This window comes from Petaurus breviceps, unplaced genomic scaffold (genome assembly GCF_028583685.1).
Source record: "Petaurus breviceps papuanus isolate PSGF00001 unplaced genomic scaffold, PetGlider_PUasm1.0 90721, whole genome shotgun sequence".
In the NCBI taxonomy this organism is placed as follows: domain Eukaryota; kingdom Metazoa; phylum Chordata; class Mammalia; order Diprotodontia; family Petauridae; genus Petaurus; species Petaurus breviceps.
In genome coordinates this window covers 2,842,454-2,866,887 of record NW_027187322.1, presented here as the reverse complement: position 1 = coordinate 2,866,887, position 24,434 = coordinate 2,842,454, and the positions used below count along the sequence as shown (strand labels likewise).

At 55.3% G+C, this 24,434-nt stretch overlaps 4 protein-coding genes across 4 annotated transcripts in view; 2 read left to right on the top strand and 2 right to left on the bottom strand.

Moving 5' to 3' along the window:
* Positions 1-502, bottom strand: part of DRAP1 (DR1 associated protein 1) — a 3,215-nt gene extending 2,713 nt beyond the window's left edge. Inside the window, exons 1-2 of the mRNA XM_069066378.1 lie at positions 344-502; positions 43-115 (exon numbers count right to left, since the gene is read on the bottom strand). Coding sequence (XP_068922479.1) covers positions 43-115; positions 344-385 — 115 coding nt within the window. The 5' untranslated portion in view covers positions 386-502. The remainder of the gene's footprint in view (positions 1-42; positions 116-343) is intronic.
* Positions 503-853: 351 nt separating this feature from the next.
* Positions 854-5,317, top strand: CUNH11orf68 (chromosome unknown C11orf68 homolog). The gene is made up of 2 exons (XM_069066377.1): positions 854-1,023; positions 1,740-5,317. Exons 1-2 carry the CDS (start codon positions 917-919, stop codon positions 2,485-2,487), a joined length of 855 nt encoding a protein of 284 aa, XP_068922478.1. The 5' UTR covers positions 854-916; the 3' UTR covers positions 2,488-5,317.
* An 8,519-nt stretch (positions 5,318-13,836) lies between these two features.
* FOSL1 (FOS like 1, AP-1 transcription factor subunit) lies at positions 13,837-20,035 on the top strand. The gene is made up of 4 exons (XM_069066380.1): positions 13,837-14,304; positions 15,808-16,005; positions 17,533-17,640; positions 19,201-20,035. The coding sequence occupies exons 1-4, from the start codon at positions 14,215-14,217 to the stop codon at positions 19,609-19,611; spliced, it is 807 nt and encodes a 268-aa protein (XP_068922481.1). The 5' UTR covers positions 13,837-14,214; the 3' UTR covers positions 19,612-20,035.
* A 1,203-nt stretch (positions 20,036-21,238) lies between these two features.
* CCDC85B (coiled-coil domain containing 85B) lies at positions 21,239-22,139 on the bottom strand. Its single transcript, XM_069066381.1, has one exon. The coding sequence runs from the start codon at positions 22,137-22,139 to the stop codon at positions 21,399-21,401; it is 741 nt and encodes a 246-aa protein (XP_068922482.1). The 3' UTR covers positions 21,239-21,398.
* Between the last annotated feature and the right edge of the window lie 2,295 nt (positions 22,140-24,434).

Below are 24,434 nucleotides of genomic sequence, written 5' to 3'. Positions count from 1 at the left end.
GCCCCCAGCCCCCCCTCCCCCCTCCCCTCGGCTCCCGGATACAGATGATGACAGGCACCGCGGCTGCCACCTTGCCAATCTCCTCGTCAGTCTGCATGATTTTCTTGATCCTGGCCTTGGGGCGGGGGAGTCGGAGAACAGCTTTGAGAAGGCCGGCCCAAGGACCCATCCCCACCTCTGTCCCCAAGGGAGGTCCCGGGTCGGGGGAGGGCGGCGGCGCCGGGGGGCGCTGGGGGCGGGGCCCGGGGGAAGGGGCAGCTGCCGGGGGGCGGCCGCGGGGGCCGGGCCAGGGGAGGCCGGAGGGGCCGGGGGGCGGCCGCGGGGGCCCGGGCCGGGTCCTCACCGGCGGGAAGCGCGCATTGTATTTCTTCTTTTTGCTCGGCATCTCGGGGCCTCCTGCTGACGCCGCCGCCGCCGCCGCTGCTCTCGCCGCACCTCGGCCTCGGCCCTCCGGCCCCGGCCCGGCTCCGGCCCCGGCTCCTCGGGCTCCGCCGCCGCGGCTCCTCCGGCTCCGGCTGCGGCCTCGCCCGGGTCCTAGCGCCGGGCCCTCTCTGCCCTCAGGGTCCTAGCGCCGACACTCCGCCCGATCCTCCAGGTCCTAGCGCCCACCCGGCAGCTCACGCTCCGCTCCTCCCCTCTCTGCCCCGCGGCCTCGCACCAGCACCCCTCCTCCCATAGATCCGAGGAGGAGGACGACGTTCGCCCCGCCTCCCGGCTGCTGGAGGAACGCCTTCAACGGCCCCGCCCTCCGCGAGTTCCAGCCTCCGCGGAGAGGCCCCGCTCCCCATTGGTAGCGTCCTGGGCCACGTCCGGATAAGTCCCGCCCCCCCGCCTCCCACCCCTTCCGTTCTGGCTGTCCCCGGCCGCGGCCGGCGGTTGCCGATAAAGTTGTTGTTGAGGCGGCAGGCGGCCCAAGATGGCGGCGGCCGTGGGGTGGGCGGAGCGGAGGGCCCGCGGCGGAGAGGAGCCCCGGAGAGACCGGGGGCCAGGCCGGGTTGGCACGGAGAGGAGCGAGAGGCGGAGGTGACTGGGTCTTGAGGAGAGGCAGCGGGATCGCGGGACGGGAGTCTCCGGCCGGGGCAGTGGCGGCGGCGGGGAGTGTACGGCAGCCGGGAGGGGCCAAGGCGGGGTGGGGGGAGGGGCGAGGAGGAGGCGAGCCTCGGCGAGCGCCCCCTCCGGCCGGGGAGAGGAGGCGGCGCTCCAAGGAGCCGGAGGTGGGGCGAGGAGCCTCCTTTTCTTGGGGGTAGCCTGAGATGCCCCAAGGAGCTTGGCCTGGGTGGCCCCGGCCGGACTCCCAGCTAGTGGTCTTTGCCGGGGTCCGCTTGGGTTTTGTCCTTAGACTAAGGCCTTGTCTCCTTTAAGAACTGGGGTGGGGGGCAGGGAGGGAGCTCTATGTGGTCACCCCGAAGCCGGAGCCGACAATGACGTAGCACCCAGGGTTGCCACGGGTTGCGGGCCTCCCCCACCTGGGGAAGGGGCAAGTGCTGTCATTATCCCCAGAGGCAGAGAGCAGTCAGTTCACTGCTCGGGGTCACACAGCGAAGTAGGAGTCCGGGTCAGCATTTTGAACTCAGGGCTTCGGAGACCCGAATCTACCGCTCTACCCACGTTGCCACCCATCCCCTCTCCAAAGGGCCACAAAGAGGGCAGGCCGACGCCTCACTTTGCAGAGGGGAGGGTCGTGGCCCCCAGCACGAGGATCGGGGTCCTGGGGCCCTCACCTTTCCCCTTCCCTGCAGGATCGAGCTGCCAGAGGAAGAGATCCCCTCGGGAGGCCAGGAGGATGGCTTCACGGCAGAGCATCTGGCCGCAGAGGCCATGGCAGCGGACATGGACCCCTGGCTGGTCTTCGATGCCCGCAGCACCCCACCTTGTGAGCTGGACTCCTGGCTGGCTGCCTATCCCCCTTCCCGCGTCTCTCGCTACGGGGGCCCCAGCGCCCCCAATCCCAAGCCTGTTGGCTGGATCGCAGTTTATGGGCCTGATTTCTCCCCTGGAGCTGGCGATGTCCAGGGACTCCAGGGGGCTTGGGAAGCCCTTCAGGCCAGTGGGCGGCCCATCACGCCGGCTATCCTTCGGGAGCTGGCCCTCACCCACCAGGTCTTGACCGGCAAGTGGCTGATGCACCTGAGCCCTGGCTTCAAGCTGGACCACGCGTGGGCTGGCATTGCCAGGGCCGTTGTGGAGGGGAAGCTGCAAGTGGCCAAAGTGAGCCCTCGGGCCCAGGAAGAAGAGCGGCAGGTCATCTGTGTCTACACGGAAGATTTCACAGACCAGGAGGGAGTGCTGAAGGCTGACGCTGCCATTAGAGCAGCTGGGGTCAAGTGCCCACTGACCTACAAGCCAGATGTGTACACCTACTTAGGAATCTACCGAGCTAACCGCTGGCACCTCTGCCCCACGCTGTATGAGAGCAGCTACCACCTGGAGAGTGACCCCCACTGCTCACGAGTCCTGGACCGGCTCAACAACATGGCACTGACTTAGCTGGGGTGGGTGCCCCAATGCTGGGAGCCGAGACACCTGAGGGTGGGGAGGGCACATACAATAATACTGGCCTGCCTTCTTGGGCAGCGGACTTTGGGGCTGAGATCTGGCCCTTAACTCAGCCCCCACAGCGGGGCTGCCCACCTTCCCAGCTTTGGGGACCAGTGTCAGGCCTCAGGAAAGGGCAAGGGGCACAGACTCGGCTGGCCCAAGTGTCTGGAAGGGAGAGAAGGAGGCTGAAACGTGCCATCCTTCCCCACCCCCCTTCCCCGGCGTTGGCCCAGTCAGTGGAGGGCGAATGGGACTCTCTTCCTTGCCCAGAGCCTCAGCTGGGCTCCCTCCCCCTGCTTAGAGCTGCTCCACCCCATCCCTGGCTGGCACAGCACCCAAGAGTTGGTGGAGTGTTGCATCCTGGGAATTGTAGTTCTGACCATGGACAGGGCCACCAGGAGGGGCTCCTGGAGTAGGTGCCTCCCTGTGCCCCCATTCCTATACTATTCTTTTCATTGCTTTAATAAAGCCCACCTTTGTTTTCAGCCCACCCCTCCCTCCTGGTCCTCTGGTTCACAGATTTGGGTGGCACTGGTCAGCTCAGATGTGATGAGGAATGGGGTTAGGAGGGAGGCCTTCTGGGACCAAGGGAGCTAAGGGCTATCCTAGGACCAAGACTTGGGGAGCCACAGGCCTGACCCGTCACCTCCAGGATCAGATTGATCATGGCATGGAAGCCCTTCACAGGCTGGTCTTTTCCTCCCTTCCCACTCTTCTGATGCTTTATTCTCTCCCTCCAACACGATGATCCAGGTGCTGGCCTGGCTGTTCCTGCACAGGTGGTACCACCTCCAGACTCCAGGCCTTTGCATTGGGTGTGCCCCCTGCCTTCCCTTTACACTGTACATATCCTGTGTCTATGTAGTTGTTCACACGTCGTCTCTTCCGTTAGAATGTGCGCCCCTTGAGGGAAGGACCCTATTTTTTGCTTTCCTTCGTATCCACAGCACTTAGCACAGTGCCTGGTGCCTAGTGAGCCCGGAATAAATGCTTGTTGACCGACTGATTCCTTTGACAGCTTTGCTCGCTGCCTTATGGGTATGGGCGCATGGTAAATTACAGAGAGCTTTCAGTCTATTCTCATTTGATCCCCATGACAGCCCCATGGAATGGGGAGCATAGTGAGTATCCCCATTTTACAGATAAGGGAACTGAGGCACACAGGTCATGTGACACAGCTGCCAGGGTTGGGATTCAAACCTGAGTCTTGCAACTTCCAATCCTCTTTCCATGCTATAACTTCTGCCTCTCAGGGTGAAACTTGGTTTATTTCAACAAGCATTTATTATGTTCCCAGTAACGTGCACGAGGCTCTGTGCTGGGAATACAAAGAAAAATGAACAGAGTGCTGCCCCCAAGGAGCTTTTGTTCTGTACTATTTATAGTACAGTCGCCTCCTGCCTCTTTTGTGGCATTGCTTGTGAGAATCATGCAGGGAGCCTTGAAAGACAAGAGTAGAGTGCCATTTGATTCAGTGATCCTCTGATGAATGATGAGAAATGGATGGTCATCACCAGAAGCTTTTGCTACATCCCCCTCCAGAATCCGAATGGAGACAGTGGCATCTTGTAGAACTTAGATGCTCCTCTTGGCAGAGTCTGCTGACCGCAGTGAGCCCCTGCATGTGGCTTCCTGAAAGACACAGGAACTAACCTGTGATGGGAAGAGCCAAGTGGATGAAATCTGCCTGCTGTCTGGGCTAACATGTACTTAGGTAGATGGCCTATGTCTTGGCAGATGCTGCAGAGGTCTCGACCAGACCTAGAACTGACCAGGCCGACTTTCATTTGGGAAATTGTGCAACACTTTTAAGGATTTCCAAGGTTCTCACCAAAACAAACCAAAAAGCCATCTTTCTTTAAGTACCAAGGTGCTTCTAGTCAGCTGTATGGCTAAGTATCATGGAAAATGTTGTCTCCCAAAACATAATTGCAGGCCACCCAGAGAGTCACTCGGGGAGCTTGGTAGAGTAATGGACAGAGCCTTGGGCCTGGAGGAAGGAAGACCTGAGTTCAAATTCAATCTCAGACATTTACTGGCTGTGTGACCCTGGGCAAGTCACTTAACCTGTGTTTGCCTCAGTCTCTGCAACTGTAAAAATGAAGATAATAATAGTACCTGCCTCCATCACCAGTGCAATCACATACTCTTAAAGGCCTGGAATAAATCCATATTCTCTGGCCGTTTTGGAGGGATCACTAAGCCAGAGCATGATTGTTTTCTTTTAAATTTTTATTGATAACCTTCGATTTGGACACAACAAATATTTCACAGTGAGCACCTCACTGTACTCTTTAACCTGGTGCACTCCCCTCAAAAGCAATTGGATTGATAACAGAGAAGTTAGGGAAATGTATCTCTTAACTACCGGTGGGGTGGAAACCTGGCAGTTATCCTGGCCCTGAATCCTTTGCTTTTCCACAGTGATCCTGTTGGCCCAATTTTGGCCCTGTTTTCTTTCACTGGCATCACTTCCTTTTCTCACAGGATCCCCTGGATTTTTCAGGTTCAGCAGTCCTTAGAGTACAGGAATATTTCTTTATGCTCACAGACCAACCCTTACCTGGGCAAATACCTTGTTTATCACAGATAATGCTGCTATCAGTGCTTTGGCATATCAGGAGTTGTTCTTACTGTCAGTAACCTCCTGGAAGTGACCTCCCAGTCTTGGGATTTCAGAGTCAAAGGAAATGAACAATTTAGTAACTTTTCTTGCATAGTTCCAGTTTTCCCCTGAACAGCTGGACCAGCTTCACTAGCAATAAATTAGTTTGCCTACCTTTTGTATTTCTTGATAAACTTCTCTGTTGAGGTTCTTAAACACCTTTATGTCAGTTCCCTACAAGCTGTATTTGTCGATTTTTTTGGTCAAATATTTAATAGAAAGATTTTCCCAAGTCCATATATTTTCTCTAATTCCAGCTGCATTGATTTTATTTGTGCAAAAACTCTTACATTTTTATATATTTGAAATTCTCCATTTTGTCTTGTATGCCTTAACTGGTTATGAATTTTTCTCCTCACAACTGTGAAAGATTGAACTTTCCCTTGTCCTAAGTTTTTTATGGAGTGGCTTTTCCTATCTGGACCATTTTTCCATTTGGAATTTCCTGTGCTGTTAAGTACGAGGTGTCGGTCGTCCTTGGCTGGATTGTGAAGCACCCCATTTGAGTGCTCGGCTCCTTCCCCCAGGACCGTGGGCTCCGGAGCAGTATGAGTAAAGGAGGGGGGATCGCCAGGGGCCTGCGGGTTCTGCTCATTGCTGTCCCTTTGGCTTGGGTCCCCGGAGTCTCGGGCCAGCTTGGCTTTCCGCTGCTGCCCCTCATTGCCGGCTCTCCCCCTTTACTCTCAGACTGCCGATTCCTGGGGCGCAGCGCTGCGTGCGAAGGCTGAGTCAGGACCGGGAGCCTCACGCGATAGGAATGCCACGGCCAGGGAGCGGAGATGCCACAGGGTTGAGTTGACTTGGCGGGAGAGGGGAGGTGGAAGTGAGGTGAGTCATGGACAGTTAGTTCCTCGTGGATTTCTCCCCGTGGGCCACCGTGTCAGACACAGGGAGTCATCGGACACAAGCTTGGGCGCCTCCTGCTCCTTTCCGGTTTTCAAGTCGAAGGCTCATGTTTCGGGAGAGATGGAAAGGTTCCTCTTCAGACCTCCGCAGCAGCTTGGAGGAGTAACTTTTCCCCCAGTACGCTTCCTCCCCGCCCCTGAGGCTCCTCCCTTTACTTCCTGAGCCAGGGCAAGGCCGAGTCTCTCCTCCCAGCTGCTGGATCTCTCGGCCAGGTGCCTCAGTTTCCCCTGGAGCCATTCAGCACCTGAGCCCTCGAATCCCCCACTGAAGACATGCACACTCCACTCTGATTTCTAGCAGTCCTGCCAAATTTGATCAAATATCTGAATCCTTGAAAGGACCAGACCCAGGCTCAGAGAGAAAAGGCACAGCCAGTCACCCAGCTAGTTAGGGCCAGAGCTGGACCTAGAACGCTGGTGTTCTGACTTCTAGGTCAAGGTGGGCAGGTGAGACCTGGGTGTGGGATTCTGGGGAAGGCCTGGCCTTTCTGCAGCTCAGTTTCCTCACCATCAGTAACACAGAGATAAGGTTATCTGGACCATCTCCCGCACAGCTTTGTGGGGAGGAGGAAATAAGGTCACTTGTAAAGAAAGCCCTTGGTGGGCCCCAGAAGTCCAGATAAAGGCATAGCCCCCTCCTCCATTTGTTCTACAGACGTCATTGGTTAAGCTACTGAGTTCAGAGGGCTGTGTGCCTGGTGGCTTAGTGAGTAGAGCTGGGCCTGGAGTCAGGAAGGCCCGAGTTCAGATTTGGCTCTGGTACTTACTAGTTGTATGACCCTGGGCAAGTCAAGTCACTAAATTTCTCTCAACCTCTTTCCCCATCTGTAAAATAAAGATAAGAGGGCCCACCTCACAGGGTTGTTGTGAGGATCCAGTAAAATTTTTGTAAAGCATTTGGCACATGGTAGACACTATAAATGGTTATTCTCTTCCTCCCTTTCTCCTTCCCTGGTGATTCCCCCTTATCCCCTCTGCCTTGCAGCTTTACTCATCCTTCTTGGGTCTGTGCTCATGGGATTGAGTCCAAGAGGGGGCAAACCCCAGAGAACCTCAATTTCCAACATTGTAGGAGAAGTGGATTCCATGCAGAAAATCCTTCCTAGCCTCAGGCAGTCAGGAAAGGCTTCCAGGAGGAAGAGGCGTTTGAACTGGTGTTTAGAGAATGGGGAAGAATCCCTCAGGTAAGGGGGAGGGTGCAGAGAGAGGGAACAATGCGGGCTGAACTCCAGGAATGCCTTGGGGCATGTTTGGGATCGTGCCTCATCCTCTCTAACCAACTGGAGCATAGTGTAGAGGGGGAGGGATCAAAGACAGGCCTGGAAACAGAGGAAGTACCAGATTGGGCAAGGCCTTGAATGCCAGGCAAAAGGATTCCTGTTTCTGGGAAGGGAAAGAAGGATGCCTCTATAGGGGCAGTTGTGGGGAAGAGCCCCTCTCTGTCTCAGCCTCCGGATGTCTCCTTCCTTTCTGGTGGAAGGAATCAGAAGTAGAGCAGTCAACCTTCCCATCCCTCTCCATCCTGCTTTCCCCAGCCTGTTAAATGGTATCTTGTGTCTTAAATTGGAAAAGAGTCTCTTCAGTTCTGTCCACCCCATCACAAATGGCGGCAGAGGTGTCCGTCCTGGAAGGAGGGACGCCAGGGGTGTGCTATAGGAAACAGGAAATGACTGACTTGAGGGAAAGCAACTGGCTTTGGATGGGGTTCAAAGCCCCCAAATGGGGAATTTCCCTGGCTGAGGCTCCCTGACTCCTGCTTAGTGCCGGGAGGGAGTGGCAGTAAGGCGCCTCAGCCCCTGGCAACCTGACACATGGGGTTGATTCATCCTCAGGGGAAACTCCCCATTTCATTGATTCCCATCGCAGGGATAGCAAGGGGGTAACTTAGGGTCACGAGAGGTTTCTCTGAGGGGCCCCCAGACCACCCCTTCCTGACCCTTTCTGCCACCTCAGGCTTTTCTCCAATCCCCATTTCCTGCTTTGGGGGTCAAGGAACTATCCTGAAAAGTCAAAAGGTCTGGATTCTGTGGAAGGAGAAATGGGGAGAGAGGGCTGATTCTGGGGGGGGGTGGCGATCAAGCAGCAGGGAATGGCCACCTGGAGGGGGTGGGAAGGGAAAGAACCTCACCAGCAGCAAAAAGGAAAGCTCTTTCCTGAGCCCAGGTCAGCCCTGGGGCCAAGCAGCAGGGGCAGGAGGCTAGAGGGAGCTTTCTGCCTCTTTCCCTCTTTCAGAACTCGGAATTCCTTCCAAACCCCAAATCCTTTTCTTTGGAGTCAGAAGCTTCCTGTCTGCCTGGGGAGGGGGGGGGGGGGGGGGAAAGGCTTGAATGGCCAGCTGTCTGGCTTTCTCCATCTTTGGCAGGAATTGGTGTGCCAGCTGGTACCTTGCTGTTCCGCGCCCCCCCCCCCAACCTTGGTCAGCTTTGCTTATAAACTGTGTAGCTCAGAGCAAAAAGAAGTGTCCTGGGAGGGGGGACTCCTGGGTTCTGTTCTTTGTGCATCGCTGAACCTGGGACACATTCCTTCTCTTCTCTTTCTCAGTGGGGTCTGATGAAGACACTGTGATTCTAGAGCAAGAGAGCTGAGGCTTGGGCTAGAACTGAGGAGAGCCAGAGGGAAGGAGGAGGCAACCTTGAGAAGGTGTGCCTGTGCCTTCTCAAGTTCCCTGTGACTCACTCCTCAGTCTTGGGCTGCTCCCCCTCTGTGACTCAGTTTCCCTCGGGCATTTGGAGTTTCTCGACAGTGAGGTGTGGCAGATTTATTGGCCAACCAGATCACCCATTAGCACCTTTCATCCCAGGAGCTCAGAACTTTTTGCTTTCCCAGAGTGAGATGCAGAGACTGACTGGGAGACAGAATGCCTGTGTTTGTGTTTGTATGTAAACAGGTGCCCTTCCCCCCCCACCCCATTCTTCTTTGCCCTCACTCCTAACAGCCACATCAACACCCAGGCAAACCTCAGCCTAGAGGATTCCTGCTCCTTTCCCAGTCTCCTCTCCCATTTTAAGAGTTGGGCTGTCAGCATCTTTCCAAACTGCCTGGCCTTTTAGTCCATCTACCTTTCACTTCTTAACAGGTCATGGAATGGGGGATTGAGGGGGAGTGCCTTAAAGCCATCCGAGTAGACCTGGGACTAGGGCTTTGCTGGTAAATGTTTAACAACTGTCTCTCCTTTAAAAAAAAATTATGCCTGCCATACTTTTAAGTCTAACATGCATTATTACATTTTCTCATGAATCAACAATCAACAAAATGATAAATCAAGTCCTGATTTATAGCATTTGTCAATTGCTCATGCTGAAAATTGAACTGTTTCTCAAGAGCCTGAGCTCTTTACCATGATGGTAAAGACCTGGAAAGGACTTGAAGTTTGCTTTGGCTTCACCAAAAAATGAATGGAGATGTGACCAGCAGAGAAACCAGGAGAGAAAGCATCTCTGCCTATTCCTTCTGCTCTCTGGAATCTTAGGGTTTAGTTTGGGGCCAGAAGGGGAAGGCAAGTGTCACCCAACCAGAGATCTAAAGTGTATTTGAAGGCAGGACCTCCCACAGCTCCCGAGGGCTCTCTGGGCTCCTTCCTCTTGACCAGGTTCAATGACCTCTTCCTAAGGCCTGAAGCACTCCTGCCTGCCCTTATCATTGTTGACCTCATTCTCCTTGAACTTTTTCTGCCCTGACTTCCATCCAAACCAGACTCTGGTCAGGGGCCCAGGTTGTGGCGCTGGGTGGCCACTTCCTCAGGCAAGGCCCTTGCCCTCTCTGTGTTTTCATTTTCTTTTTTGTTTTTGTTTTGTTTTTGGAGGGGGGGAAGGCAGGGCAATTGGGGTTAAGTGACTTGCCCAAGGTCCCACGGCTAGTTTTGTGTTAAGTGTCTGAGGCAGAATTTGAACTCAGGTCCTCCTGATTCCAGGGCTGGTGCTCCCTGGGTTTTTGTTTTCTCATTTTTAAACAGAAGAGGTGGGATTCAATGATGTTCTAAACTAAAGTCTATGCTCCCTCCGGAGAAAGAAATGATAAATAAAAGTATGCATGGTATGATTTTACATATGTATATGAAAAAATATATGTATATTGATGTCAAATGGTGGCCTTCTCTAGTGTGGGGTGAGGAAGCAGGGAGGGAAACAGTTCAGAACTTAAAATGTAGCCCAAAAATTAGTTAAATGAAGTAAACAAACAAAAATCTAGCATCTAAGGTCTTTCCCAGCTCTGACATTCAGAACTGGGGATGGGGTTCTTTGTGTGGCATACAATAAGCACTTAATAAATGCTTAGAGATTGACTAAGGTCATCCCAGCTCTGATACGCTCTATTCTATATTCTAAAGTCTCAAAGGTTTGATGTTCTCTTTGATAACATCTCTCCCAGCTCTGACATTCCATGTTCTAGATTCTGTGTACCGAAGTCCCTTCCAGCTTTATATATTTTATGGTCCTTCCCAACTCGGACATTCCATGTTCTAAGACTCCTCCCAGCTCTGATTTTCTATGCTCTGTATTCTAATGAATGTCAGAGGTGGGAGGCTCTTAGAACATACAACAGAGAATGTCAAAGCTAGAAGGGTCCTTTGAACATAGAATGTCAGAACTAGGAGAGAACTTAGAACAGAGAAGTCAGAACTGGGAACACCCTTAGAACCTAGAACTGAGAATGTCAAGACTGGGAGGAGCCTTAGAACATAAAATGTCAGAGCTAAGATGGGGGGGGGGGAAGGAATCTTAGACTGGAAAATGTCAGAGCTCAGAGAAACCTTTTGTAGAACATTGACCATTGAAACTTGGAGGAACCTTAGAACAAAGACTATCACAGCTGGGAAGAGGCTTCGAATGTAAAATGTCAGAGCTAGGGGAGATCTTGTTTTGTTTTCTTTTGCTTTTTGGAGGGGGTAAGGTAAGGCAATTGGGGTTAAGTGACTTGCCCAAAGTCACAGGGCTAGTTTTGTGTTGTGTCTAAGGCAGAATTCGAATTCAGGTCCTCCTGACTCCAGGGCCAGCGCTCTATTCATTGTGCTACCTAGCCACCCTAGGAGAGATCTTTGAACACAGAATGTTAGAAATGGGAGAGAAATTAGAACAGAGAATGTCAGTGTTAGGAGGGACCTTAGGACATAGAACGAAGAATATCAGAGTTGGGAAGACTCTTACAGAGTAGTATGGTAGAACTAGAAGGGCCCTTAGAACACAGTGTTAGGGATGGGAGGGATCTTAGAACAGAGAATGTCATGGGTAGGAGGGCCCTTAGAACACTGCCTAGGGCAAGAAGAGCTGGGAGGGCTGTTCAAAGGTGACACATGAAGTCAGTGAGAGAACTGGGGCTAGAACCCTGGGTTCCTGACTGTCCCCTTTCCTGCCTCTGTAGGGGTGGGGCTGTCAAATGGAATTGGGTCGAATTCAGTAGAGATGAACGAGCTAAGTCTGTGTCAGCCTGTGTGTGTCACAGCATGTCTGCATGTGTCAGCATCCGAGTGTTTGGCTGTTCCTATCCTTCTGTCCCTGAGATCCCCCCACAGCCAACCTCAGGCAGGGTTCCTGTTCACTGTATGCTTAGGTCACTCAGGGCCAAGTGTGCCCTGGGGATCCTGTGTGAGGAGGCCCCATCCAGTGAGTCCAGAGCCAGCCCTCCACACACCTGAAGGCAGCCCTATGGGAATGTTGCTGTGAGGTTGTTTCAGTCCTGTCTGACCCTTGGGTCCCCATTTGGGGTTTTCGGAAGTGGCATGCCATTTCTTTCTCCAGCTCATTTTACAGATGAGGAAACTGTGACCAATGTCCCAGTCACACAGCTAGTAAGTGTCTGAGGGCAGATTTGAACCCAGTTCTTCCTGACTCTAGGCCCAGAGCTCTACCCACTACCTAGCTACCCAATCCTGTAGGGATGGGGAGGGTGGCACAGGGCAATATAGAATAATAAACAGAAACTAGATTTCCAGATAGAGAACCTGAGTTCCGAGTCCTGGCTCTGCTATTTATTACCTTGAGACCTTGGTCAAGTCACTGCCCCTTAAATTGGTGACCTCAAGGGGAGGGACTGTTTTTGTTTTTCTTTGTCTCCTCATCATTTAGCACAAAAATCCTTGTTGACCTGACTAACCTTGGGTCTCAGTTTTCTCTTCTGTAAAATGACGAGGCTGGACATGATGAAGTATAAGGCCCCTTTTGTCTGTCAATCTACAGACCCATTTAGAGATAGTGAAGGCCCTCTGGTGAGGGAAGGGGGGGTCCTAAAGACTTAGAGGTATTTGGATCTGTTTCTTATTCTATGTAGACAGAAAGATAGCATGGAGGACCTCTTTGAACCCTTCCCCTTTTTCTTTGAGAGTTGGAAATGAATTGAGTTTAACTCTTTTACTATATATATATATATATATACATACATACATACACACATATACGTGTATACTATAATATATAATTATATGACATATGTTGTCTATTATATATAATATAATAAATATTTATATTATACTATACTATATATATATATATATATATTTTTTTTTTTTTTCCCACAAGCGTGGACAGGCAGCTCCCTAGTTTCTTCTCTGTTCATAGCCAGCCAGCTCCCATTTCAATAGTGCTCTAAAGCCCTAACTGGACCGCCTCCTACCTTCCTAGGCTTCTTACATCTCACGGCTAGACACATCCTCTCCGATCTAGTGACCCCACCTCCCTGGCTGTTCCATGAACAAGGACACTCCATTTCTGGGCTCTCTGCCTTCTGCCCTCTCCGGCTTCTTTTAAATCCCATTTCCAATCCCGCCTTTTGGAGGAAGCCTTCCCTAACCGCTCTTAATCCCAGGGCTTTCACTCGTTTAATGGCTTCCTCTTTATCTTGTACCTAGTTAACCTTGTATGTATCTGTTTGCACGTGCTCTTTACCCTTAGATTGGGCGCTCCCAGAGGGCAGGGACTGTCTTTTGCCTCTTTTTGTATCCCCAGCACTTAGCACATAGTAGGTGCTTAATAAAGGTGTGTTGAATGAATGAGCAGTTTTCCCACAACCACCCTTTGAGGTAGGCAGTATTATTAACCCCTTTTCGCAGAGGTGGAAATCGAGCATCGGAAAAGTGAATTGGCTGTCTGAATGACCCACAGCTGGTGTCAGAGCTGACGCTGGAGCCCACCCCCTTCCTGGAACATTCCTGGTCATCTCTGACTCTCCGAAGCCTTCTCTTTCTTTTAGGCTCAGCTCAGGTGACCTCCTTTCGGAAGCCCTGGTTCCTCCTTCTTCCCCATCCGTGTCTTCCCTGTTAAGCCCTGTATATGCAGTATCCCTTTCCGACTCCTTCAAAAAGAATGTAAGCTTCCTGAAGGCAGGGCCCTGGAACCCATTTCTTTCAGGGCTCTCCCACCCAAATCAGACAGCGAACTCTGAAGAGCCTCGCTTGTACCAAACGCTGTGCCTTTGCCTCCCGAGTACTTTGTATGTGTTATCTGGGTACCGACAAGTACACAGTAGAACGTAAGTTCTCTGAGGGCAAGGGCTGCCTTATCTGGGTCTCTGTAGCCCCAGCGCCTGGCGCAGAGTTGGTGCTAGATAAAAAGGAGGGAGAATTCGAATTCCGTCTCCTTGTCCCTGGCAGCGCGACGGTGCGGATACGCGGGCCCGGCCCCGCATCCCTCTGGGCGCTCAGTGCCTGGGAGTCAGGAGGCGGAGCCCAGGTGCCCTAGAACCTGCGGCGGTGTCTGGCGTCGGGGGAATCCTTTCCTAAGCCCAGGCGTGGCGTAGGAAGTTGCCCCATATATGGGCATCTACGTCATCAGCCCTTCGGCCGTACCAATCGGTTTGACTCCCAAGGGGGCAAGCACGAACTGCTGGCTCCGAGGAGAACGGACCTGATGACTTTTCTGAGAAGGAGAAGATAGATTTAGGTAAGCGAAGAGACAGAATATAAAAAGGCGGAATTCGGAAAGGACTTTTCTTTTTGGAAGTTAAAGTCGAGAAGGTGGATAGTGACCTTTCCCCCCCAAGACGAAAATGGTTCACTCCATAAAAATGTTCATTCATAAAAAAGCAAAGGAGGCGAGCAAGTAACCAGTGAGTCAGATCCGAGCAGGGACGCGGGGAGTCCGGGAAGCCTGGGACCCATTCAATACTAGCAGAGACATGTTCCGAGATTTCGCGGAAGCTGGGCCCAGTTCCGGGGGCGGCTCTTACGGCGCTCCGCAGCAGCCGCCCACCACTTCAGGCCAGCAGGTGAGGAGGACGTGGGAGCCGGGACGGTGCACTTGGGGCCCGGAGCGACCCGGGACGGGCTGGGATGCTGGCACTTACTACCCAGCCACGGGACCGGGACGGAGATGGAGAAGGGGACTACACAGAGCCCAGAGCTTGGCCTCGGCTCTCCCGGGCTCGCGCTGGGCTCAACCTCGGTAGAGGATCTCCGTTTCGGGGGAATGGGACTCATTGAAGCCGCTCTGTTTAGAGTGCCGGTGCGGGCAACTGGCCAGGTCCTACTACTTCCACTGGACCCCCAAGGCCCAGGGTTCCCTCTCTCGAAGCCTCTTGTCCGTACCCTGATCGACCCTCTAGCCCGGGGTTCTGCTCTTCCTCCCCTCACCCCCCACTCCTCTTTCTTCAGCCCCGCTATTCCCCCGTCTCCACACGTCAGTTATCCGGGCCAAAGCGGGAGCTGGCCTGCGCTCACCCTAACCTGGAGCAGGGATGTGGGGAGTCAGATTCTTGGCTATCTGATTCGTCTCGGGACTTTCCGCTTTATGTCCCTCCCCAAGGATGAGGCTGAGAAGAAATTCTCTCTGGGCTGCTAGGGGGTCCTTGAGATTGAGCTGGGGAGGGGGGGTGTAACCCTGGGATCTTGGCCGGACACCTCCCCCCCCACCAGCCATTGAGTGTAGGACTCCGGAACCTGGGGTGGTGGGTACGAGGGCCGGTGCTCTGTTCCCCGATCCAGGGAACCCTGGGCAGGTGCCCATTTCCTGCCGAACCAGGGCCAGGCGAGCACGTGTCCCGCGTGGAGAGCTAGCCGGCCCAGGGCCCGAAGCGCCGAGTCACAGGCAGCTGAGTCACCGGGGGTGGGGGGGGGGGGGGGGGGGGGGCGCCCCTCCCTTCCTGGCCCCCAGAGGCGCTCCTGTCCGTGATGCCGCCGCCTTTGGGTGCCCAGGGAGGAGGAAGCCACCGACTTCAAAGTCCCTCAGGGGACGGAACTGGGGTCATCGGGGCCGCCTCAGCCCGGAGAAGGCTGAGCCTGAACAAGCCTGGGCACGACAGCCCGGCTTCCAGGACAGGGTCCCGGCCCCTCCTGACCCATAGCCCGGGGCTCTTCCCATCCTCGCCCTCCCTAGCCTCTTCCACGCCCACCCCACTCATTACTAGCTTCTGCTAGCTTCTTCCATTCCCGAAAGCCAGGCTTCTGGTCCCCGAGGTCATCCCTGTGCCACTGGAACCTGCGCCCCTGCTCCCAGTCCCTCAGACCCCTCCACCAGCCCTCCGGAGCCCTGCCCCGCTAGTCTGGTGCTGGAGTTGGGAGGTGGGGGAGGGTGGCAGTATTTCTCTAGCTGAGGCTGTCCCTGCCTGGAGCCATCCGAAGCCTCCGAACCTTCCTCCATCTACGCTTGGTGCCGGAGTTCTGTAGGGCGCCTAAGAGCAGCCCCCCTCCCTGGAGCAAGCCACTTTCCCAGTGCCTTCCTGAGCTGAGGTATTCCTTGACCGGCTGCTTCTTTTTTGCTTCTCCTCCCATAGAAGTTCCATTTCGTCCCCACCCTCAACACGGTCAGCAGCAGCCAGGAATTTCAGTGGATGACGCAGCCCCGATACTTGGGACCCGGTGGCAACTACCCCAGGCCTGTCCCCTACCAGCCCTATGGCCTCCAGGGCCGCCCTGGGGTCATTCGTGCTGTGGGGCCCCCGCCTGTGGTTCGGAGGAGACACAGCGAACAGGTGAAAGACCCTTCCCCTCCAGAGATCCAGAAGGTGGTTTCTGGCTCCCCAAAGTCAGCTGCTTGGAGCCTAGGCTACACACAGGGGGAGAGTCTTGTATTCTGCCCAGGATCCCTCTTACTCCTATGAATGAAAGAGAGCAAGGTTTTTAGCTCATGGGCCCCACAGCAGCTCTCCGACTGTAACTAGCTGAGTCCCTTCTGTGGCCCTCGATTTCTTCTGCAAAATGGAATCAATTCTTCCAGCACAGCTCTCCCTGGCTTGTGTCAAGGCAGGTCCTACAGAAACGTGAATTAGGGACCTCAGTTTCCTCCTCTGAAAAATGAGGCAGGGGTTGGACTCTGGGGCCCCTTCCAGTTCCCTTCAGGGACTCCTAACCCTAGAGCTGAAGCCTCAGTGGCCAGCAATGAAGGGAACAGAGGTGCAGGGGAATAAGGGACTTGGACACTTTGCTCCCCAGAATCAGCTGCAGGGACAGTAGAAAGAGCCCCAGGGCCAGCTCTCTTATTTACCCCCTATGTGAGCTGGAGCAAATCACTGGCCCCCTCATTTCTTTTTTTTTTTTTTTGGAGGGGGAGGGCAGGACAAACCCCTCTAGTCCTGGTCTGTTCCCAAGCAAAGGTCTTCAGCAGCTCAAGGGGCAGACGCTGTTTTTGGAAGCCCAGTGAGATGTGCTTAATAAATATATGTGAGGTGCTTGATCCCTGCAGCCTGAGAGTCCTTTATTTCTGGGCAGAGTGAGGATTCCTCCCATTTAGTCAATCCCTTTGGGAGGTCATGTCCAGGTTGGGCAGTGCAGCATTTGAGGGAAAGAGGTTCAAACCCCATTTCTGACCTGTCTGTTGTGATACAGGGCAGGAAATTTAGTCCTCCTGAACCTGTTTATCTTCAGATGGGGGGAGGGGGGTTTGGACTGTCATGGGATCTGGGAGATGGAAGGGACCTTCTCATACTTCTGGTCCAAACCATTGGCAACAAGAATCCTGCCTCTAAGCTCCCTGATGAGTGACCAGCCAGCCCTCAGGGAAGCCTGGCCCACTGCAGAACAGGTCTAATGGTCTAATGGTCAGGAAAGGAGAACAGAAAGGGAGATGAAATTGGCTCCATGATTCCCTCCATTGCTCCTGGTTGGGCCCTTTGGGGCAAACAGAACCAATGTAATCCTTCTTCAAATACCCAAGGGTTTGGCACAGTGACCTTGGCCAACCCGAGGCGTTTCTTTTTCTGGTCACATATATTCAGTTCCTTCACCTAGTCCTCAGATGGCATGAATCCAATGTCCTCTGCTACCCCCATTGTCCCCCCAGGACACTCCCCTGTTGGTAAATGTTCTCTGGAAACAATAATGTCCAGAACTGAGCGTGTGACTGGCCTCTGGAGCCTCTAAGGTTCCTTTCAGCTCCAATTCTGTGATTCCGCCATCCCTTGATTCCCAGGGTGCAGCAGATGGACGGGTCCTCCTCCTCCCCCTTCCCCTCCCACTCATCACGCTTTTCATCCTTGCGCCTTTCCTCTGACCCCTTGCAGATAAGTCCTGAGGAGGAGGAGAGGAGGAGGGTCAGGCGGGAGAGAAACAAGTTGGCAGCTGCCAAATGCCGGAACAGGAGGAAGGAGCTGACTGACTTCCTGCAGGCAGTAAGCAAGAAGAGGGGGTCCCATCAGGCTCTGGGGCAAAGGCTCTCAGAGCCTGGGAGGGGTGGTGAGATGGGATATGGGGGGTATGTGATTTCTCTCTGTCAGCTGCTGGGAACTTAGGAGTCTGAAGGGCTGACACTAGCTGTGTCCCCAGATTCTTCCCTTCTGAGCCTCAGTTTCCCATTGGAAAATGGGAGTGATAACATTTGTACTACCCACCTTGGAAATTTGGATTGTGGTGATAAGAAGTATTTTGTAAATCATTGGTACACTGAAGAAGCTATTATTATTTGTTTGGACCTGGTGAGAGTTGATAATAGTGAAGGCTCCAGAACCTTCAGTGGCTCCCTATTGCCCCCTAAGTAAAAGTCAGAACCTTACCTGGCATTGAAGGCCCTCTACCCTAATTTAGCAATCTAATTTTACTCTAGTTGCCTCTTACTCTATTCGCTAGGCAAACTAAACTACTTACTTCCCCCTCCTGTCCATGCCTGTCTCATTTCTTAGCTTTTGCTTAGGCTGGTCCCCCCTGCTTGAAATTCTCTCCAAGTCCTTTGAAATCCTACCTTTCCTTTAAAACCCAAAGAAAAATACCACCTCCCACAGGAAGCCTTTTTTTTTTTTATAATAATAAAAACAAAAATAATTATCTTCAACTTGTATTTGTATAATGCTTTAAAGGTTTTCAAAACACCTTACATATATTAGAGATAGGTGTTATTATCCTCATTTTGAAGATGAGGAAACTGAGGCAGTCAGTGGTTAAGTGACTTACTTGCCCATGGTCACACAGCCAGTAAATATCTGAAGCTAGGTGCAAACTCAGAATGTCTTGACTCCAGGTCCAGGGCTTTATCTACTTTACTACCTGCCTTCCCTTTCCCTGACCCTCCCCTCCCAACTGCTGGTCTCCAAGGACAGTGTTTTGCACTCATACACAGTATTAAATGGCATCTGCATTTGTGTCTTATTCCCCTCTTCTGCTCCATGGGGGCAGAAACTATGTACTCTCCAAACTCAGTCTCTCTCAGTACTTAATGTTTATTCATCTTTTCTTCCTTTTTGTTTTGGCGAGGCAATTGGGGTTAAGTGACTTACCCAAGGTTACACAGCTAGTAAGTGTCAAGTGTCTGAGACCAGATTTTGAACTCTGGTCCTCCTGACTTCAGGGCCAGTGGTCTAGCCACTGACACCCAGCTGCCCTGACTCAATGTTTATTGAATGGCGTAACTGCAGTCAGGGCATCTTGATACCAATTGAAATGCCACCTTTATCACTTAGCAGCTGGGTGGCCTTAGGCAAGTCACTTAATCTCTCTGGCCTCAGTTTCCTCCTCTATAAAATAACAGGCTTGGTCTAAAAGATCCCTAACTCCTGTGATTCCCAGGAACCTCACCCTTGGGGAGTCTGATGGACACTGTAGTCTGGACAGACCCAGAACCTGGGGGCTTTGGCCAGACTCCTGGTCTCCAGGAAGATCCGGCTAAAGTGGGCAGGAGTGGGGTGGGTGCTGCCCTGCTTCTGATGACTCCCATCTCAACCTCCCACCTTTCCTCACAGGAGACAGATAAGCTGGAAGGAGAGAAGTCAGAGCTGCAGAAAGAGATCGAGGATCTTCAGAAGCAGAAGGAGAGGCTGGAGCTAGTTCTGGAGGCTCACCGGCCTGTGTGCAAGGTCCCTGAGGAATCGGAGGAAGAAGCGGAGCCCCCAGAGAGGGCGTCGAGCAGCACCCCTGCTCCTCTCCGGCGCCGGCCGAACATCTCCCTCTCCCCCGGCCCAGTGCTGGAGCCTGAGGCTCTGCACACGCCCACTCTCATGACCACCCCCTCCCTGACCCCTTTCACTCCCAGCCTCGTCTTCACCTACCCAGGGACCCCAGAGCCCTGTGCCTCAGCTCATCGTCGAAGCAGTAGCAGCAGTGGGGACCCTGGCTCAGATCCTCTGGGCTCACCCACGCTTTTGGCCCTCTGAGCCCAGGCTGTCTGGCCCTCCGAGAGCTCAAGCCACCTCTGCTCTGGTCCAGCCAGCCCAGGCCAGCCCCATCTCCATCTTGGGTTCTCCAGCCACCTCCCAGGGCTCACACTGAGACGGATTCTATTCAAGGAAGGAACACTGAGGTGCCTACTGTGTGCAGGAACTGTTACTGTGGCAGAAGCTCTCGGGGCTGCTCCCCTCCCCTGCCACACAGCTCAGAACTCCAGGGCCAAGCTGCCTGCATCGAGGTCCTCTGGGGCTTACTGCTAATCTTCCTGCAGGCCCTAACCCTGTCTGAGCTCTCACTGCCTCCTCCCCACCTCAGCTCCACTTGGGACCAACCCCCTCCCTCATAGCTAGCCCCAGGGGTCTAATAGAACACTAAACACAAACTCCCTTCCCAGCAGCTTAGGTGATGTGGACCCCCTCCCCTCTCCCTGCTCTGGTGCCCTTCTTCTCATTGGACAGGCCCTACTTCTGGAAGAGCCCCCAGGCCTCCTTGATGGGCTGGAGTGGCCCTCAGCCCTCAAAGCTCAGAGAGGCCTCCCCCAAACCCCACATGGAACCTGCTCCTTTTCCTGAGAGGCTGCTATTTATTTTCCTAAAGAGACTATTTTTATACAAATTGGCCAAATGGAATAAAAGGACTGAAGGCCGGCTTTGGGTGGTGTCTCCCCGGGAGTCTGTATGCATAGAACAGCATAGGACCATAGGCTATCCAATCAGGGCTTGGATATCCAAGCTTAGAACACAGAATGCCAGTGTCCTTATAACATGAGACAGAGGATGTCAAAGCAAGGCGGAATCTTAGAACCAAAATGTCAGAGCCAGGAGTGACCTTGGAACACAGAACACACAATGTCAGAGTTGGAATGAATTTGAGGCATCATCCAATCTAACTTCATCTTACAAATGGAGAAACTGAGGCCACGAGAGAAGCCCAGATGAGGTGGCTGATTTGTGGCTAGGCCAGGGATAGGACCCAAGCCTCTTGGCTCCTCACATGAGCACTTCCAAAGGTGCCAGGAAGTTTGGGAAGGAGGGAGGGGGTTGTCTTTCCGGGAAGAGGAGCAGCACCCCACAGTCACTACCTCCCTGCAATTCCAGTGGCCTGCCTGCCAGGCCCCAAGGTATCCTGCCCCTTGTCCAGCTCTGAAGTCCCAGGGGAGGGGGGGTCACCTCGGGTTCCTCTTTATCTGGACCTTAGACCCCACCACCTGCTTCCTGCCGCATTGTCTTAGCCAGAAACATCCTGGTCTGGGCAGGAAGGAGCCTGAATAGGGTGGGGGCTCCTTCTCAGGGTTTGGATCTGGGCCTAGTTTGGCTGTGAAATTCTCCAGATCCCTCTGAGCCCCGGACTTTGGGTGTCCACAAAAGATTTGCTCCCTCACAAATTCCCGGGGGCAGTTGTGTCCCCACTCCATCTTCGGGTGGGAGGGGCTGGGGGGACAAATGTCAAGCTTTCTCCAGGAAGCTATTTCCAAGCACAAGCCATTCTGGTTCCTGCTCCTTCCGCTACATAAAGGGGTCCGATCTCCCGGGGGCTCTGGTTCCCCACCCCACCCCCCACATCCTCACCCCCAGTCGCTTCTGGGTCCCCAAACAGATGCACGGTCCAGGCCCGTGGGCTGGGATCTCTCGCAGTTTTATTGCCCAAGGGCAAGGGTGCGTCCGGGCTAGACAGAGCTGGGGCCGGGCGGGCCGAGCCGGGGCTTGGCAGGGGCAGGGGCTGATGCCCCGGGGGCGCGTCCCAGGTTGGCAGGGGCAAGAACCGGGGAGCTCGCTCAGTCGTCCGGAGAGCAGGCCAGGTGCAGCTGGTCCGGGCTGCCCACGCTGCCCGTGCTCGAGCTGCCGTCTCCCACGTCCCGGGCCCCGCACGGGGGCAGCCCCAGCTCGGGCCCCGGACCGCCTGGGCCCTCGGGGCCAGGGCCTCCTGGGCCTCCTGCGGGCTCGGTCGCGGCCTCAGCCCCTCCCCCTCCTGCTGCTGCTGCTGCTCCTGCTCCCGCCGCCGCCGCCGCTGCGGCAGAGGCAGCCCCAGCCCCAGCCCCGGTCCCGGCGGCCGGGCGCGGGCCCCACTCCTCCTCCAGCGCCAGGCAGAGCTCCTTGAGCGCCAGGTTCTCGCGCAGCAGCTCGTCCTGGCGGCCCTCGAGCTGCGCCAGCTTCTGCCAGCAGCCGGCCAGCTCGTCTCGCACGGCCCGGGACGCGTGCGCCCCGAAGAGCTGCCACTCGCGGGCCACGCGGCGGCCCTTCTGGCGCTCGTGGTCCAGGAAGCAGCAGAGGTCGCGCAGCTCGCGGTTCTCGTCCTGCAGCCGCCGGTTGACCTGCTTGAGCTCGCGGATCTCGCCCAGGTGGCCCTGCAGCTGCCGGTTGACCTCCTGCATGAGGCGGCCGCGCTGCACCAGCGCCGCCAGCTTCTCCGCCTCCTCCTGCCGCAGCCGCCGCACCAGCTCCTCCTTGGCCAGCGCCGCCAGCTCCGCGTCGCTCAGCGGCCGCCCGGGGCCGCCCGCCGCCTCGCCGCCCTCCATGGCCCCCGGCCGGGCGCCCGCTGGCGCATCCCCCCCCCGGCCCGCTGCCCCCCGGGCCGGCCGAGCGGGGCAGGGGCGCAGAGGCGGCCCGGGCCCAGGCCGAGGCAGAAGCGGCCCTGAGGCCGAGGCCGAGCCCGAGCCGAGGCAGCGGCGGCGGCGGCGGCGGCGGCGGCGGCAGCAGCGGCAGCGGAGAGAATGGGGGCCCGGGGGCGAGCGGGCGGCCCGGGGCGGGGCCCCCCCGACGTCACGGGGACGCGGCCAATGGGGCCCGACCGCGGCGGAGCCCGGGGAGGGGGGCCCCGCCCAGGGATGCTCAAGCCTGGCGCCGGCCCCGGAGGGGAAGGGAGGGGGAGCCGGCTGGGAGAGGGGTCCTTTCCGCTCAGCGTCTCGACCTTGGACCGAGGCGACTGACTTCCCGGTCCTCAAAGAGTTCCCATCCTAGTTTCTACAGAACCGTGGCATCCCCGTGGCTGCAGGGGTGGGGAAGGGACTCCCCTCCCACCTCTGACAGAATCTGGACTCAGGTGTCCCAGCTCCCCGTCCTTAAAGGACTCCCATCTTGTCTTCCCCAGGACTCAGGCGTCCCGGTGCCAGCCCTGGGTTGCTAACCTCTTCTCCGCCTGAACCCTGGACCCAGAAGTCTGAGCTGCCGTCCTCTAAGGGCTCCCATCTTATCCTCCCCAGAACCCAGGCGTCCCGGTGCCTGCCCTGGGGTGCTATTCTCCTATCTCAACCAGAACCTAGGGTCAAGAAGTCTCAAGCCTTTATCCTCAAAGGGCTCCCATCCGAGCTCCCCAGAACCCTGGCGTCTATGCCTGCGGGGCTAGGGAGAGGATTATCCTCCCACCTCTGACAGAATCCGGAACTCAGGTGTCCCAGCTCCCGGTGCTCGAAGGGCTCCCACCTTATCTTCCCTAGAGCACAGACGTCCCAGGGCTTGCCCCGGGGTGCTGTCCTAACCTCCGCCTAAACCCTGGACCCAGAAGTCTAAGCTGCCGTCCTCAAAGGCTCCCATCTTCTCTTCCCCAGAACCCAGTCATCCCGGTGCCTGCCCTGGAGTGCCAGCCTCATCTCCGCCTGAACCCTGGACCCAGAAGTCTGAGCTCTCGTCCTCAAAGGGCTCCCATCTTCCCTAGAACCCATGAGTCCCAGTACCTATCCCTGGGCGCTGCCCTTCCATCTCTGCCTGAACCCCGGATCGAGTATCCCAAGGTTCTATCTCCAAAAGACTCCTATCTTACTTTTCCCCAGAACCCTGGCGTCCGGGGGCTTTAGGGAGTGAAGAGAGGGTTATCCTCCCATCTCCAGCAGAATTCGGAACTCGTGTCCCAACTCCCCATCTTCAAAGGGCTTCCATCTTCCCCAGAACCCTGGCGTCCGGGTGCCTGCCCTGGGGGGCTGTCCCACCTCCTCCTGAACCAATTCTCCTAGGGCTTCTCATCTGGCTTCCTTTCCTCAGAGTTCCAAGCATTCTGCTCCTGCCCTGGGCTGTCTTCAGTGCCCTCACCTGGCATCCAGGTGTCCTGTGCCTTCGAAGCCTGGGGTGCTATCCTCATCCCCCCTGACCCTGGACCCAGGATGCAAGCTCCCTTCTCTAAGACTCTGTCCTATATCTTTCTGACCTCTAGACCCAGGAGTCCCTGTGCTATCCCCAAGGTTCTGTCCTTCGAGGGTTTGCCTGTGCTATGAACCCCTGAACCTAACCGTCTAGATTCCCATCCTATCATCATTTCCACTTCGCGGGACCCATGCGTCCCAGGTCCCTCCCTGGAGGCGCTGTCTTATCTGCAGTAGAACACAAGCGTCCCAGTCCCCCAGCTCTCCTTTTCCTTCCTAGTGACTGATCCTTCCGCTCTAGCCACCCTCCCTGAATGGGCAGCCTAGTCCCAAAGCTCCAAGCTGGGAATGGGTAAGCCCGGAGTAGGACGGGGACGCTGAAGTGCCCCAGTAAAGATGGGCCCCTCACAGCCGAGGCCGGACTCCTCCTCACCAGACCCAAGCAGACGGAAGAAGGATTGAGAAGTGGGGGGAGGAGTGATGAGGCAGACTGGAGGGAGAAAAAAAGGAGGGATGACGGCGCTGCGGAGGAGGAAAAAGATGGGCAGAGGGAAGGATGGAAGAAGGTAGGGGTCAGGGATAATGAGGTGGGGAGGAGAGGGCGCCCCAAGGGAGGATGGTGAGAAAAGGGAGGAAGAGATTGGATGAAAGGGGATGGAGAGCTGAAGACTGGGAAAGAGGAGATAGAGAAGGAAAGGAGAGTGGGGAGGGGAAGAAAGGAGGGTGGGGAGGAGGATG

What these genes read in the sequence shown, in the direction of transcription:
- CUNH11orf68 (XM_069066377.1), top strand. Translation starts at nt 917, where the DNA reads ATGGCGGCGGCCGTGGGGTGGGCGGAGCGGAGGGCCCGCGGCGGAGAG. An exon ending in GAGAGGAGCGAGAGGCGGAG is followed by an intron (nt 1,024 to 1,739) that starts GTGACTGGGTCT and finishes CCTTCCCTGCAG; the next exon opens with GATCGAGCTGCCAGAGGAAG.
- FOSL1 (XM_069066380.1), top strand. Translation starts at nt 14,215, where the DNA reads ATGTTCCGAGATTTCGCGGAAGCTGGGCCCAGTTCCGGGGGCGGCTCT. An exon ending in CCACCACTTCAGGCCAGCAG is followed by an intron (nt 14,305 to 15,807) that starts GTGAGGAGGACG and finishes CTCCTCCCATAG; the next exon opens with AAGTTCCATTTCGTCCCCAC. An exon ending in GGAGGAGACACAGCGAACAG is followed by an intron (nt 16,006 to 17,532) that starts GTGAAAGACCCT and finishes GACCCCTTGCAG; the next exon opens with ATAAGTCCTGAGGAGGAGGA.
- CCDC85B (XM_069066381.1), bottom strand. Translation starts at nt 22,139, where the DNA reads ATGGAGGGCGGCGAGGCGGCGGGCGGCCCCGGGCGGCCGCTGAGCGAC.